The 15685-nt window shown below is 42.6% G+C and overlaps 1 protein-coding gene across 1 annotated transcript in view; it reads right to left on the bottom strand.

Moving 5' to 3' along the window:
* TRAK2 (trafficking kinesin protein 2) overlaps positions 1-15685 on the bottom strand; it is a gene marked incomplete in the record, with an annotated part of 1082163 nt that overhangs the window by 960887 nt on the left and 105591 nt on the right. The window contains 1 exon segment of the mRNA XM_044060504.1: positions 4087-4278. Within this exon segment, the coding sequence (XP_043916439.1) occupies positions 4087-4278 (192 nt within the window).

Raw genomic sequence — 15685 nt, forward strand, 5'->3', positions numbered from 1 at the left:
TGCATCAAGGGAAGAGGTGGGTATGCATATGCTGTCAGGCCTTTCCAGCTGAAGGATAGAGAGTCCACCTTCCATGCAAGTGGGTGGAATGTCCTTGTGCAGAATTTTTTGAGCTGGTGATTTTGTGGGGAAGCGAATAGATCTATTTGTGGCATTCCCCATTTCTTTGTGATGGCCTTGAAGATATCCGGGTGTAGCATCCATTCGTGAGCATCCGAGGTGGTTCTGCTTAAAATGTCTGCTAGGGTGTTCTCTTTTCCCGGTACAAATATTGCCTGTAACTGGATGTTGTAGCCGAGAGCCAGATTCCACAGGTCCAAAGTCATTCTGCATAGGGGGTAAGAATGAGTGCCTCCCTGTTTGTTGATGTACCACATGACTGTGGTGTTGTCTGTCCTTATCATCAAATGGCCTTCTTTGAGGAATGGTCTGAATTTTAGGATTGCCAGTTTTACTGCCAGCATTTCTTTTTGGTTTATGCGCAGGTGCAGCTGGTACTGAGTCCACAGTCCTTGTACGCATTTGTCCAGCATGTGTGCCCCCCATCCTAGGTCTGAGGCATCCGTTGTGATGGTTTGGTTTGCTCGAAAGTTGTGGAAGGGTAAGCCTGGGTTTGACTGGCATGCCCGAGCCCACCATAGGAACTCCTGTTTTAAGCATGGGATTAGTGGTATTTCTGTTTCTAAGCTGTGCCTGTGTTGAGACCATAAATTCTTTAGGTACCACTGTAACTTTCTCATATGCAGTCTGGCATGTGGGACCAAGATTATGCATGATGCCATGAAGCCCAAGGCCTGCAGAACTTTTCTTGCTGTTAGTTTGTTCTGCTTTGTTAATGCCAAGAAGTAAAGAGGGAGTTCTTTTTGTTTTTCTGCAGTTAGGAATGTCATCTGTTTTACTGTGTCCAATTCCGCGCCCAAGAAGGTTCTTGTCTGGGATGGTATCAGTCTTGAGTTTTGAAAATTGACTGTGTATCCCAGGGCTTGTAGCAAGTAAATGACCCTTTGTAAATCTGTTGTCAGCTTGCTTTTGTTGTCCGCTTGTAACAGGCAGTCGTCCAGGTATGGATAAATTTGGATTCCCTGTACTCTGCAGTGAGCGATTACTGATGCCAGGCATTTTGTGAATACTCTGGGCGCAGTAGATAAGCCAAAGGGCAATGCTGAGAATTGATAATGCTCTGATCCTGCAAGAAATCTGAGGTATCTTCTGCAATTTGGTCGAATGGGGACGTGCAGGTATGCCTCCTTGAGATCTAGAGTTACCAGCCAACACTCCTTGCCCAGCATGGGAAGAAGTTGCTGTAGGGTCAGCATTTTGAATTTTGGGACAATGATGTATGTGTTTAAGATGGACAGGTCGAGAATAGGTCTCCAGTTTTTTCTTTTCTTGGTACTAGGAAGAGTCTGGAGTAGAATCCTTTGCCCTGTTCTGTTATTGGTACCCTTTCCACAGCTCTCATCTTTATTAATTCTGCTGTCTGGTGCAGGGCTTCTATTTTTGATTTGGGGCAGGTTTGGTATTCCTCTTTTACTGGTAAAGTGTGGAAGTGGAACCGGTAGCCTTGGTCTATGGTTTGCAAAATCCACTTGTCTTTTGTAATATAGTGCCAATTTTTCGAGAATAAGGCTAACTTTCCGCCTAATGGTGCTGCTATTTGCTCCCTGGTAGGCGGAGTCAGAGCCAAGTCACTGTGATTGTCCTGTTGCAGTGGCAGTGGTTGCGTCTGTGCCTCGGTTATTACCTTGCCACTGTCGTCCTCTGTAGACACCTTCTCTGGATTGATTTCTGCCCCTAGAGCGTCTGTTCCTGCCCCTTTGGGATCTTGTGGAGTCAGGAAAGGACCAATTTTTGGCAGGCCAGTTCCTGCTAAACCTTGGGGGCTGAACCTGTAGGAAATCTTTAACTGTTTGTACAGATTTTGCCTTCTCTTCCATTTTCTTCATTACCTGCTGGGCAGGTTCCCCAAATAGACTGGCCTTATCCATAGGAGCATCCAATAGCTTAGCTTTAACATGATCCGGCAAGACCTGTTCTTTCAACCATGCATGCCTTCTTATCACTGTGCCAGTCATGGCTGATCTAAATGAAGCCTCCAGTGCATCATAGCCACATTTTAAAGAATGGTTACTAACCTGTTGGATGTTATTTACCATTTCTAATACATATTTCTTATCTAAAGATTCATCAGAGGACAGTTTTTTAATTAACTGATCAAGCATAAACTCTTGGTATTGGATCATGTGAAACTGAGAGTTTAAAGCTCTAGCAGAGAGAGTAGCAGAGGTGTAGACTTTTTTCCCCATCTCTAAGGACCTGGATTCCCTTTCAGAGGGAATAGGGTTTTTGCTGTGGTCGAGGCTACTGCCTTAGGCCCCTGGGATATAGTTTCGGGTCTGCAAGTGGGGCCTTGTATAGGTGGTGATGAGTGTCTGGCACCCTGTAAAATCTATCTGGTTTGGCAGGGGCTGGAGGTAAAGAATCAGGAGCAGTGCAGACATCATTAAATGCATCGTCCACAACAGATAGGACAGGAGGTATAGCTAAGGGCCTATGTTGTGGTAAGTGCAGAAAAGTCCTAAGCCTTTTTCTAGAATCTGAGAAATCTTGTCCCTGCCATTGGAATTGTTCTCTCATGGCATGTAAGGTTTCCCCAAAGGAGAATTCCTCTGGTGGAGAGGTAGCTGGAATGGATTCTTCAGCATCTGAATCTTCATAATTGGAAAAAGGAGCCTCTGGCTGGTCTGTAATGTCTGAGTCATCCGCAGAATCATCAGAGGACACAGGCTCGGGGGGCTCTGCTCTAGGTCTCTTTTCTGGGGGCTGAGAGGCCCTGTCTGGGTGAAATTGGGATCCCCTAATTAAGGATATTAAATCTTCTGCCAGAGTAAGCATTTGAGAACTAGAAGTGGGCCTGAGTGAGGGTGGTTTAACAGGCACTGTTTTAGCTGATTTGGCTGCTTTAGCCCTGGCAAAGGCCTTAATAGACATGGCTGCAGGAGGCCTAGCAGCACCACGTGCTGGGGTAGAGATATCCAAGGGGATGGTGTCTGATAGATCAGTAGGAACCACAGTTGTAGGCAAAATTTCTGAGGCTGATTCAGATAAGGTAGCAGGAGCCTCAGTAGTAGTCATGGATTCGGCTGAAGATTGACCAGTTTTCTCGGTTTCGGTCGAAACCGAGACACTCGCGGCTTGTTTAACCGTGGTTTCGGCCGAACCCGCGGAACGCGACTGTCGGTCTTTTTCTTTGCGTTTTTTAACAATTTGGGTAGTCAGAGGATCCAACGGCATAATGTACGCAAAATCTGAGCCGAAAAACTGTTCAGCAAACTCCGACCGACGCCTAAGCGTTCGTCGGTTGAAGGAAGCACAGGCCGAACAGGCTGCTACGTCGTGGTCTGGGCCTAAGCAAGGCAAACAGTAAGAGTGGAAATCTTTATGAGGTATTTGTTTCCCACAAGTTAAACAGTTATTGACTTTTTCTGACATCGGCTGAGGCAAGAAAGAGTCCCCAACGGGGTACTTAGCTTTTTAGAAGTCTTCGAAGTAGTATTCGGTAGTAGTAATCTCTGGATCTGACCGACCGGCACTTGCGAACAGCTTCTGCTTCGGGCGCCACGCGGCAAGAAAGACTGAGGAAAATGGCGTCGGCTGATGCCTTTATACCCGAAGACCAGCAGAGATGACGTCGGGTGAAGTGCGACATCAGCCGAAGCCGGACCCAGACTTTGGAATCCGGCCGACCGAAGGGCTGCCTGACGACAGGACAACCCATTTGTTATGACTGCAGATGCATCCATGAAGGACATCTACATACACATGGACAACTGAAATACATTAAAGAAAGTGTGCCATTATAACAACACACTTTAATAATTACAGTTTTGGCACTGCTGGACTATGTGATAGCTTTAAACTTGTAGACATGACATACACCCCTAAAAAAAAATGATTTGCTCAGGGTCACTTACACACAACATATAATAGAACCATTTAATGTTTCCAAGCAAACAAATTACTCACTTTATAACCTTACCTCAATCTTGCAGACATGACCACAGACATACTTTAACAAGTACTTACCCATGTATTTGAAGGGCTCTTCTGCTACAACTGACCCACGGGGAGTGGAGGAGTTGTGTGGATAAGCAGGTGGGACCCAATCCTCACTGTGGTACAAGTACAAGGAATCCGTTCTGAGCTGGTAATGGGGCAGTTCATCCTCAAGAAGACTCACCAGTTCAATTTCTGCAAGGTCTTCACTGCTACTCGCATCTGACAATATTCGTGGAAACAAAGCAACAATCAATAGTGAATATTACACAATACATATCAATGGACTATATGATTACTGGAGGACTACTCCTCTGTCTATCTGCACTATGCAGTCCTGACACAGAAACTAAGGTATTTTAACAATTAAACAGCCCAGTACTTTCAAAGCCAGCTAAAGTTTTCCCAGGTTTACATCTACATCCATACAAACTATACTGCTGTACTCTACAGGAGTGCACAGGAGGAAGGGAAATGTAGCACACTGAGGTAACTTGGCATAGCATGGCAGACAAAAACATCAGCTAAAGAATGAAGCGATAATAATTCCTGAAGTGTGGGAAGTACTTACGCACTGTCCAAATGACATTTTCTAAAGCTGACAGCACAAATATTTCCCCTACCAAAGTGGAATGTACAATCCAGCCTTACACCTCTGACACAAGATTCTTTGATTAAAGTACAATTCATCAAGTCAACAGAATTAATCATATAACAGCATTTTTTCTTAAGGGAAGAAGACTGTATTATCATCTATACGTCTCGTATCTCTCTACATGTTAGTTCTATGAAAGCCTGTGTACCCAAGTGATACAGTACAGATTAATGCAACACCAATGGATGCTAGAAGTCATCAAGATTCCTGTGAACCAAAATGATGAATAAGTCTTTCTTTTAATGTATTGCACAGAACAATTTTTTCATAAAGACTACAGATGTCTGGTGAATCGTTCATACTGACAGGACTAATTTTGTAATCCATCAGGAAAACAATGCAGCTCTAAACTGACAAAGGAGAAACAAATTTATGCTGAAAGGGGTATATTTTGTGCTAGATTCCATTTGCCTAGTAACAGAGGTGCGAGAAAAGAAAGTAAGATGCATCATGTAAGAATATACTTTGGACAGTGAGACTACTTCATAAAAATGAAAAGATAAGACTGGGGCTCTTCCACTCTGTTAGATCATTAGTAGGTTTACCTCATATTTCACTACATAACTAAGCAGAATTAGAACATTGGTGGGTTGTGTCTTAAAAGTGATTTAGTCATAAATAATTCCCTAATTTTGCACATCAGGTAGTGCATGAAGTGCCGAACATCATTTTCGCAGAATTGGTAAATGTGTCTTGCAGTTGACTTGGAGGGTAGAAAGCTTTTCATATTAGCACTTTCCTTACAATCATCCCACTGATCTTAAAAGTAATCTTTAATCTCAGTAACATCACAGTAGTAAAAGCGTGAAGTGCATGCTCAGTGGTGGGCCCATGAAAGTTTACGGAGTACACTCTCTGCCTTCAGTGACGTCATGATGGACCACACTAAATTTATTGGGGCCATGGTTTAATAAAACCAGATTACAAAGGTTTTTATTTAAAAATGGCCCAAATAAATACTAAATCAAAACAACACATATGCACTAAGGCACTTACTCACTATATGCTGTGATGCACCCGTGATTATAACCAAATCACTTTAATTAGGGTAAAAACTCCTTTACCTTTATTCTTGTAATTTGCGCGTACTGAACTAACGTTATGCCTTCATTACCCATAAAAGTACTGATGATTTGTCAGCTGCTTTTCTCCCGGAGTATCTGCTGACAAGGAGTCTGTCATGGCCCATTTGGACTTTTCCAGTAAATGAATGCTAATAAATACACATTATATATATGTATATATATATATATATATATATATGTATATATATATATGTATATATATATATGTATATATATATATATATATATGTATATATATGTATATATATATATATATATATATATATGTATGTATATATATATATATATATATCTAAGTTTAGTAAATTCCTGCTTCAATCTTGTACTCTCGAGTGGAGATCCAAACAAACAACCTGCTGGTCAGGCCATTGCTGAATACAGTTATCACACTTGTGAAACAAGCTCTAGGCACTGCAATTCACCACGGTCACATCTGTTGAAAGCAGTGGCTACGGGCTAGTACATAATTCAACCTAAGAGCACTTCACTCACCATCCACTTTGCAAGAAGCAAACAAAATGAAAAGCTAATATTTTTAATGCCCTTCTGCAATCACAGACTTAGGCTGAAATGCTAATAGCTGTTGACATTAAGGATATGGAAGACGCACTCTTCTTTATTAAGATCCAAACAGTGGGACATAAGCAAACTGGCTGAGTGATAGCTCAATATTACTTAAGGAAGGAAGAAGCCACTCTCAAAGACACCCTGTTCTTATTATGAAAGGACAGAAAGGGCTTTTCACAAGTAAAAATGTGAAGCTAAAAAGTTACCCAAACTGAAGTGATGGCAACCAGAAGGTACTTCCCAGGACTCCAGTTTCTGATCCAGTGAAACAGCTGGCTCAAATGATAAGCAGACTAATGGCTCAAATGATAAGCAAACTAATATATGTCATTAAGTCCAAGTATCACTCCATCTACAGGCTCCCTCCAAGGTGAACAATTCCCTTCAAAGAATCCGTAACCAGCCTGTAGTGGGCTACAGTCCTGCCTTCCACCAGATCACAGAAGGCCAACTGTTCTGAAACTTATTTCTTAATGGTGAGGTAAAGTACAGTTTTTAAGAGCTTGTAGCTATGCAGGTATGTACACTGCTGCAGTAGTAACAATATTTTGGACGTCTGCCTCAGAAGGCCAATATCTGGTCCAACTTTTACAGCTTTTCACCCTCCCTTCTGCTGGCTGAGCAGACACCATTTCCAACTGGATGTTCGCAGTTCTGTGTTACAAAAGAGACTTAAACCCATATCATCTCAAGTTCTTTCTTGCCAGCGTCAATTCCATGGTTCTGGGCTGAGACAAAGGCACAAGCCGCACAGGTGGCATATGCCCCTCAGCAAGGCAGCCCAAAAGACCCCCCCCCCCCAAAGCCCTGTCTCCAGATACTATGTTAAGCAGGGGAGTGGGAACATCTTCAGGGCTGGCATAGAGGAAAGGAAGGGGTGGATGACTGAGTCCCCACCCCAAACCCAATATGGCTAAAGGAAAGGAAACATACCTGAACATCTGCAATTGCGGTAAGTTGCCGTCGCATGTGGACTATGCTTTTCATATAGTTTTCTGAACAAATGCTTCCAAACCAAACCCTGGAGGTAAATCCCCTTCCTGTAGTTGGGAAACAACTTAAAAAAAAAAAAAAACTCTGTGAGAAACCTCAGCAGTCTAAAATCTCATGGTTTACAGGAACGAAAAACTAGCAGGGTCCCTGTTAAAGTACCACATTCACTAACAGAATATAGTGGTGGAAAGATCCTTTGTAGTATCACACAACATAAAGTGATTAAAATGAAAGTAGGACTCTCAAAGCTGCTCTGAAGATATCTCTATTTGTAAATATTACTTTACAGGCAGATGAGTGCTTCATGGATAATGTGTTAAAGCTTGTAGCAACACGCAGTTATTTCAATTGTTCAGAGAGGGGTTGTTCTTCGAGATATGTCTGCCCTCAGAAATGGTGCCATCGGTTGGGGGTGGCTCACCACTGATGGAGCGGTTTAGAGCCCTGCCTTGCCAAACAGGTTTTACCTGTTTGCAAACACTTAACAAATATGTTTCAATTGCATCTAGTGAAAGATACCAAATCTACTCAAAGATCTACATTTCAATGTTCTCTATGATCTTTAGTGACAGCACAACCATCCTGGCTCAATAAGTTCCTTTACGAGTGAGTGAGTGAGTGAGTGAGTGAGTGAGTGAGTGAGTGAGTGAGTGAGAGAGTGTGAGAGTGTGAGAGTGTGAGAGAGAAATCAAGATGTACTAGATCAGGTCAGAAAGACCCCCCACAACACTCCCATGTATTGAAGGAGATGCATACACAGGCCCCATTATAGACAACACTACTCCATATTCCTCAACAGGGAACAGCGGTAATTGACACCAGCAAGTAGGAAATCCATGATTTTCCCATGCGTCAAAAAGCATCCAAACTAGACCCCCTGCCATGAACCCCTGCAACAAACCCAAAAGAATGGAATACCAGCTTACACAAGGACCAACAGAAAGAACTGAATCAGATACCACACAGTACTCTGCAGCAGAAGGACATTACACAACCTACACCATAAGCTCCTACTCACAAGACATATACCAACCACAAATGAACAGACCCCAAGGAACATAGCACCGGAAAAACAAAAGCTTGCAGGGGAATAGACACCTGAAACATCTCTGCCACCTTCTCCTGACACCTTCAACAGCAGAAAGGCCGGAAGAACAAAAAAAACAACACACAATTTGGAACCACTCCACAAAGCCACTAAACAAGACTGAAAAAGTCTTGAATAGAAGACTGACCTTCATACCATTCCAAAAGAGCAAGCTGGTAGGCACAATCATTGATCTGAAACTCTTTACAAGGAAACAACCTAAAAATATGTTTTCATGGCAAAAAAAAAACAACATGACAGCAGAAACCTCACTCACTTCAATACACCCACTATCCTTGTAAAAAAGCAATTTTTGCCCTCCTCCCAACCTCACCATCACCGCTTTCAAGAACAAATATGAGGCAGACATCTGTAAGACACTGAACAAACCTGCTAGGAGCAAATTTTACAACCTTGACAAGGAGACAATCAGAGCACTGATCAATCTAAGCAAAGATAAAACAAGTAGCATCCTGAACAGGAACAAAGGAGGGGCATTTTGGCCACCAATTCATCGGCTTATAGCACTAAATTCCTGAATATGCTCAAAACCCCTACATATTATGAAAACACAGGTCTGAGCAGGATCAAATATGCCTGTGAAGAGATCTTAACTGAAATCACAAACTTTAACAAGGAAATACTTATAAGCAATCTGGCATTCCCAATCCCCACAAGAATCAACTTGACCCTCCTTACAGACCGGTGATAGCCAAAGCTGACTCTATCACCAAACCTAACTTGAAATAACTACCCAAAAAGCAACAAATTACTCATATTGGATTCCATGGACTTCCTAAGATCAAGGAATTCCAAATGAGCAAAGACTCCATCCTAGTCACAACTGATGTCACAGCATTGTACACAGTCCTCCCACATGATTATTGCATACAAGCAATAACCGAAGCTCAAAACAAGGAGTGAGAAGCCCTGCCCAGGGAAACAATCCATAGGAAGGCTGCTAAAACTTTTGCTTAACAACAACTATTTTCAATTCAAAGGTAAATATTTTAAACAAACCACCAGGACTGTAATGGGGAACAGCCATGGCTGCCAGCTTGGCTAACACTGCACTGCGAAAATGGGAAGAGGAATGTGTGTAACATTCCCCCTTTTACCATCAGATGGCCTGTTACCGCCACTTTATCAATGACATCTTTATCATTTGGAATGGGAGCCAGGACCTTCTTTAGCAATTTCTGTAACACATCAATTCCACGAGGTTCCCCTACTTTACCACCACCCACAGCCTCCATATAGTTATTTTTTTGGACATCCAGATTAGTAAAAATCTGAAGACAGGATTAATCTCCAATGGCTTGTACTGAAAACCCACCTGAGTCAACCTGGTACTCCACTACAGCAGCATGCATCCACAGAGAACAAAAATGAATGCAATTAAATCACAAGGACTGAGGATAGCAAGAGTGACTAAGGAAAAAGAATCATTCACAAAAAGCATCACAGAACTACAAAAGACTTTCTGGCCCGAGGATATTGCAACCATTTCACCAAGGAAATCATAAAACAAATCACCCATCATTACTCAAAAAAAATAATGACCTCAGTTTGAACATTCCTTTGACCAGACTGACATATCTCCGTAACCTCACCAAACAGAGAGATGATGACAGGTGCAGGACTAGTTATCACCCTCACCTACTCATTGGACTTTAATGACATCAATAAAGCAACTGAGGACAACTGGTGCATGATTAGCGTGAACAAGACTCTGAATAAGATCCTCCCCCCAAAACCAGCCATTACCATCAATAAAAACAAGAGCATAAGGTCTTATGTAGAAAGAAGAGCACCAGTAGAAAACTTGCAACTTAGGAAAGGCACCTATCAATGCAGCCCACCTTTCTGCAATTATCGCAGATTCATGAGCAACCAAGACCCCTTTTTTTTTTTTGTCCCAAACAACCAGAAGAAATTTCGAAACACGGGATACAGTAACTGCAACTATGACACTGTTGTTTACAGAACACAAAGCAAGCTTTGTCCAGCTTTATATGTGATGGAAAACTATCATTAAGATAAAGACCAGGAAAGTACATCACTGCATCGACATACATCAAGGCACCCCTACCAACAACTTGGACAAGCTTGCTAAGGAAAACGTTGGACACAACACCTTCACTTATGTCATTGACAGGATCCAATATGAAGATGTGAACGACAACAGAAATGACAAACTACAGAAGTAGGAATTAGAATGGCAGATTCAGCTCAGGTCAAGAAATCCACCAGGCCTGAATACCTCATTTTCTATTAACTGTGTATTGAACTTTAGGAAATTAGAATACCACAACCTTTACTAAACTTGAGAATGACCAGTACATCTGTGTATGTATATATATTGTAATTCTCAGTAACCTGGATCAGTTCATACATAAAAAGAAAAGAAAGAAAAACAGATTAAAGATATAACCCTCAACAGTATAAACAGGAGTATCTCTTATTTGGCTAAATAACTACCAAGAGAGCTCCACATCAACTACAAGAGACTAAATAAAATCTGGATCGTTAGTCTCCTTAACCCATTTTAGATGAACACATCTAACACTTGAATGATCAGCTACAGGAATCAACACATGAATGTAGACCCCCAACTCCTGCAAACAGATCTGAGGACGGTACACAAAAGCGCAGCAGAATCGGCTGCAGAAAGTTGAGACTCTCTTTCTGTCTTTGTATTTATTGATAGGTCAACATACCTAGCATGTTTTATCAGTTTATAATGGTTTAAACTGAGAATGTAATTTGCTGGAAGGTGATATCCACGCCTAGGCAATACTTTGGTTTTATAACAAAGAAAAATAACTGTAGTGTAGAAAGTGTAAGATTTTTTTAGTAGACTTGGTATCTTTCATCAGATGCAATTAAAACAGCTGTTGTATCTTTTTGAAACAGGTAAAACTTGTTTAGCAAGGCAATGTTCTAGACCACGCCCCCAGTGGTGATCCATCCCCCACCGATGGCACCACCCCTGAAGGCTGACATAGAAAGAGATATCTTCAGGCAAGAAGCACCTCTAAGAGTCCTACTTTCATTTTTAACCACCTTTCTGTTGTGTGACACTGCAAAGGCTCTTTCCACCACTACATTCTTTTGGAGAATGTCGTACTTCAACAGGGACATGTCTAGTGTTTTTTTTTTTTTTCCTATAAGCCATGAGTTTTTAGACTGGTGAGGTTTTTCACAGAGGTTTCATACAGTTTTCTGCTGCAGTAATAGTAACATATGCAAAGATTCCCAGTACTTAATGCCCAGTGGACGGACAAGTCTTGAGAAGGTATGGTGTCCAGCAGACCCTGTAGCATGACTGTGGCAAATCCTGCTCTGGCTCTACAGATATGGTCCAAACTACAATACTTGCAAAAGAAGCAGGAGACAACCAGGTAGCTATTTCTGAGCTCCTTGAAGGAATGCAGTAGTGGCTGCTGCTCTCCTGTGATGTGGGCCCTCATATGCCAAAGTGCACTCTTCCCATGAAAAGAATTACAGAATGAGATGCAATGAGCCAGCTAATTAGATATTTACCTGTTAGAAGTAGCTATGCCTTCCCTACCCTTTTTAAAGTAGAATCACAGTTGCCCATATGCACCTAGTGTTTGCAAGATCCTTCCTCCCTCATTCTGTGGGGTAAGACAGAACACAGGGAGGTCAAAGGGCTGATTCAAAGAAATTTCTGTCACCACTTTAGGCATGAAGGTGGAAATGCCGCAAAGCGTTACCATGTCCTTGTAGATGATGAGAAATGGTTGCTGAGCGCCTGCAGTTCTAATACTCTTCTGAAAGGTGTAACAGCCATGACTAAGGTAGTTTTGCATGTCAAGTCTGAGGGATATACCAAAAGTTCAGTTCAAAAGATGGCAAACTTCTGCAACACATACTTGGGTTAAAAGATGATGGGGGGAGGGTTCCCAAGGTAGGCAAGCAGAAAAGTAAAGTTGTGTACCGTTGCAGTCATTACACTTGGGTTATCCTGCTGGCAGGCAACCCGTAGTCAGCCCGAGTTCCAAAGTCTTGGTCCGGCATCGGTTGCTGTCACCTCTTCCCTGACGTCAGTGCGCCAGGGGTATAAAAGTTGCAACCAATGCCATTTTCTTCAGTTTTTCTTGCCCCAGATGTCAGGTGCCCCCAGATACGAATGCTGTAAAGATAAAAATATGCAACAACCATGCATATGTCATAAAAACATTTTCTTCTTCTAAAAGCAAATACACCACATAGGGTGTATACAGTTGAGAAGTACAGAATAGTCCCAGCAAAGAGGGGGATGGTGGGAGGGTAACCAGGACTGCAACAGTGAATACACTCTAATATCTACATTTATGGTAGGTACACAACTGTACTATGTTCATCGTGTTTCACTGTTGCCGTCATTACACTTGGGTAGAATCCCAAAGCTTAGGTGGCTGGGTCTAGATTGGATTTGGCGAGGCTAACAAGCCCTGCAGAACTGCAGTGGCAAAGCCTGCTCTGGATATGGAGTAGAGAGGTAGGTGGTAGTGCTTGATAAAAGTGTGCACTGAGCTCCAGGTTGCAGCTTCTAAAATGTCTTTGGTTGGTACCCCTCTGAGGAAAACTGCTGAAGTAGCTGCTGCTCTGGCAGAATGAGGCCTAATGCCCTTAGGCACAGATTTGCCATGTTGTGCATAACAGAAGCGGTTGCAGTGTCCTATCCATTTGGAGACTGTCTGCTTTGTAATAAGTTTTCCTTGTGATCCTGCAGCATATGCTACAAACAGTTGCTCAGTTTTTCTGAAAGCTTTTGTTTTGTCCAAGTAAAATCGTAGCTGCCTGTGAATATCCAAAGAGTGCAGAAGTCTTCCTCCTCTATTCTGGGGATTTTGGGTAGAAAGTAGGCAAGTGAATAGTCTTGTTTAAGGCCACATTGGAGACCACTTTTGGCATGAATGTTGGGTTCGTCCTTAGAGAAACCCTGTCCTGGTGAAAAATGAGGAAAGATTCCACAGCCATCAATGCCTGCAACTCTGAAACTCTTTTTGCTGAAGTTATTGCTAGGAGCAGAGCAGTTTTCCATGACAAGAATTTTAGATCAGCTGTGCTGGCTGGTTCAAAAGGAGGCAGTGTTAGTTTTTCTAAAACAAAATTGAGGTCCCAAGTAGGTACTGGTGCTCTCCTAGGGGGTCTTATATTCTTTGCCCCTCTGAGGTACTGTCGTAGTAGAGGATGTGAAAAAATAGGAGGATCCGTATTGTAATGAGCTGAAATGGTAGAGGCATGGATTTTAATAGAAGGAAAAGATAGGCCTTTGTCCAACATCTCAGTCAGGTATTGTAAACTCTGAGGCATATTAGGGACCAGTGGGTCGAGGCCTTGTGCCTGGTTCCAAGCACAGAATCTCTTCCATTTTTCCGCATAAGATTTCCTAGTGCTGGGTCTCCTGGCTTCCAAAATTACATCCATAACAGCTTTAGAGAGAGGTGCAGTCTGAGTGGCTACATTATCTGCCATGCTGTCAGGTTTAAGGTTCTGAGTTGAATGTGCAGAATCTGATTGTTTTGCTGTGTCAGAAGATGAGGGATTTGAGGTAGAGGCCAAGGCGGGCCTTGGGACAAAATCTTTAGCATTGGGTACCAGTGCTGGCGTGGCCAGTCTGGTGCAATCCAGATCATTTTTGGCCTCTCTTGTCTGACTTTTAGAAGCAACTTGGTGAGAAGAGGCATCGGATGGAAGGCATAGACTGTCAGATTTTTCCAGTTGAAAGATAGAGCATCCACTTTCCATGCTTGAGAGTGATAGGTCCTCGTGCAAAATTTCTGTAATTGGCAATTGTGAGGGGAGGCAAATAGATCTATGTCCGGGCATCCACATTCCCTTGTTATCATGTTGAACACTTGTGGATTTAGCTTCCATTCGTGAGGATCCATGAGATTTCTGCTTAGTTCGTCTGCCAGTGTATTTTTTGTTCCTGGCAGGAAATGTGCTTGCAGATGTACCTGGTAAGTCAGTGCTGTGTTCCACAAAGTCATGGCTTGTCTGCATAGGGGGTAGGAATGTGTGCCCCCTTGCTTGTTTATGTACCACATAACTGTGGTATTGTCTGTCTTTATTAATAATTGTCCTGGATGTATTAGGTCCTTGAAGGCTATCAGGGCATTCTGTACAGCTAGCATATCTTTTTGATTGATGTGAAGATGCAGTTGTTCCTTGGACCACGTGCCCTGAATACATTTTCTTGCCATATGTGCTCCCCAGGCGTAATCCAATGCATCCGTTGTTATTGTCTGCCTGGCTGTAAGGTGAAAGGCTGTCCCTTGCTGTGGTGACAGGCCTGTGGCCACCATCGAAACTCCTGTTGTAGGCAGGGGAATCAAGGTTAAGATGGTCTCTAGGCTGTGACAATGCTGAGTCCAAACACTTTTTAGATACCATTGTAGTTTCCTTATATGCAGTTTGGCATATGGAATTAGTAGAATGCAAGATACCATGAAACCCAGGGCCTGCAGAATTTTTCTTGCAGGGAGCTGGATCTTTGTTGCCATCATTTGAAAGTAGTGAGTCAGTTGCCTTTGTTTGTCTGGTGTGAGATAAGCCATCTGGGTAGATGTATTCAAGCTTGCACCCAAGAATATTATCTCTTGAGAGGGTACTAGTTTTGATTTCTTTTCGTTTACTGTGTACCTTACGCAAATTAGTAGTCTTTTTACAAACTCCAGGTGCTTTAGAAGAATGTCCTTGCTCTCTGCTTGAATAAGGCAGTCATCCAAGTAGGGATATATTTGAATTCCTTTTTGCCTGCAAAATGCAATTACTGGTGCCAGGCATTTTGTGAAGACCCTGGGCGCAGTAGATAAGCCAAAGGGCAGTGCAGAGAATTGATAATGCATTGAGCCTGCTATAAATCTGAGATATCTTCTGCATGATTGTCTGATTGGGACATGCAGGTATGTCTCCTTTAGGTCCAAAGTTACGAGCCAAGCCTTCTTGCCCAGCATGGGCAGTAGCTGCTGTAGAGTCAACATCTTGAATTTTGGAACTTCCAGAAACGTATTTAGTACAGATAGGTCCAGTATGGGTCTCCAGGTTTTGTCCTTTCTGGGCACTAGGAAAAGTCTGGAGTAAAATCCTTGCTCCTGCTCTTGTTGTGGTACTTGCTGAATGGCTCTCATGTCCATGAGAGCTGTAATTTGTTTTTGTGCCTCTGCCCATTGATTGTGTGGCAGGTCTGGCATACCTTTTGACCTTGGTAGAGTGTGAAAATGGAAC

This window comes from Protopterus annectens, chromosome 2.part0 (genome assembly GCF_019279795.1).
Source record: "Protopterus annectens isolate FY-2018-M chromosome 2.part0, PAN1.0, whole genome shotgun sequence".
NCBI classification, from domain to species: Eukaryota; Metazoa; Chordata; order Ceratodontiformes; family Protopteridae; genus Protopterus; species Protopterus annectens.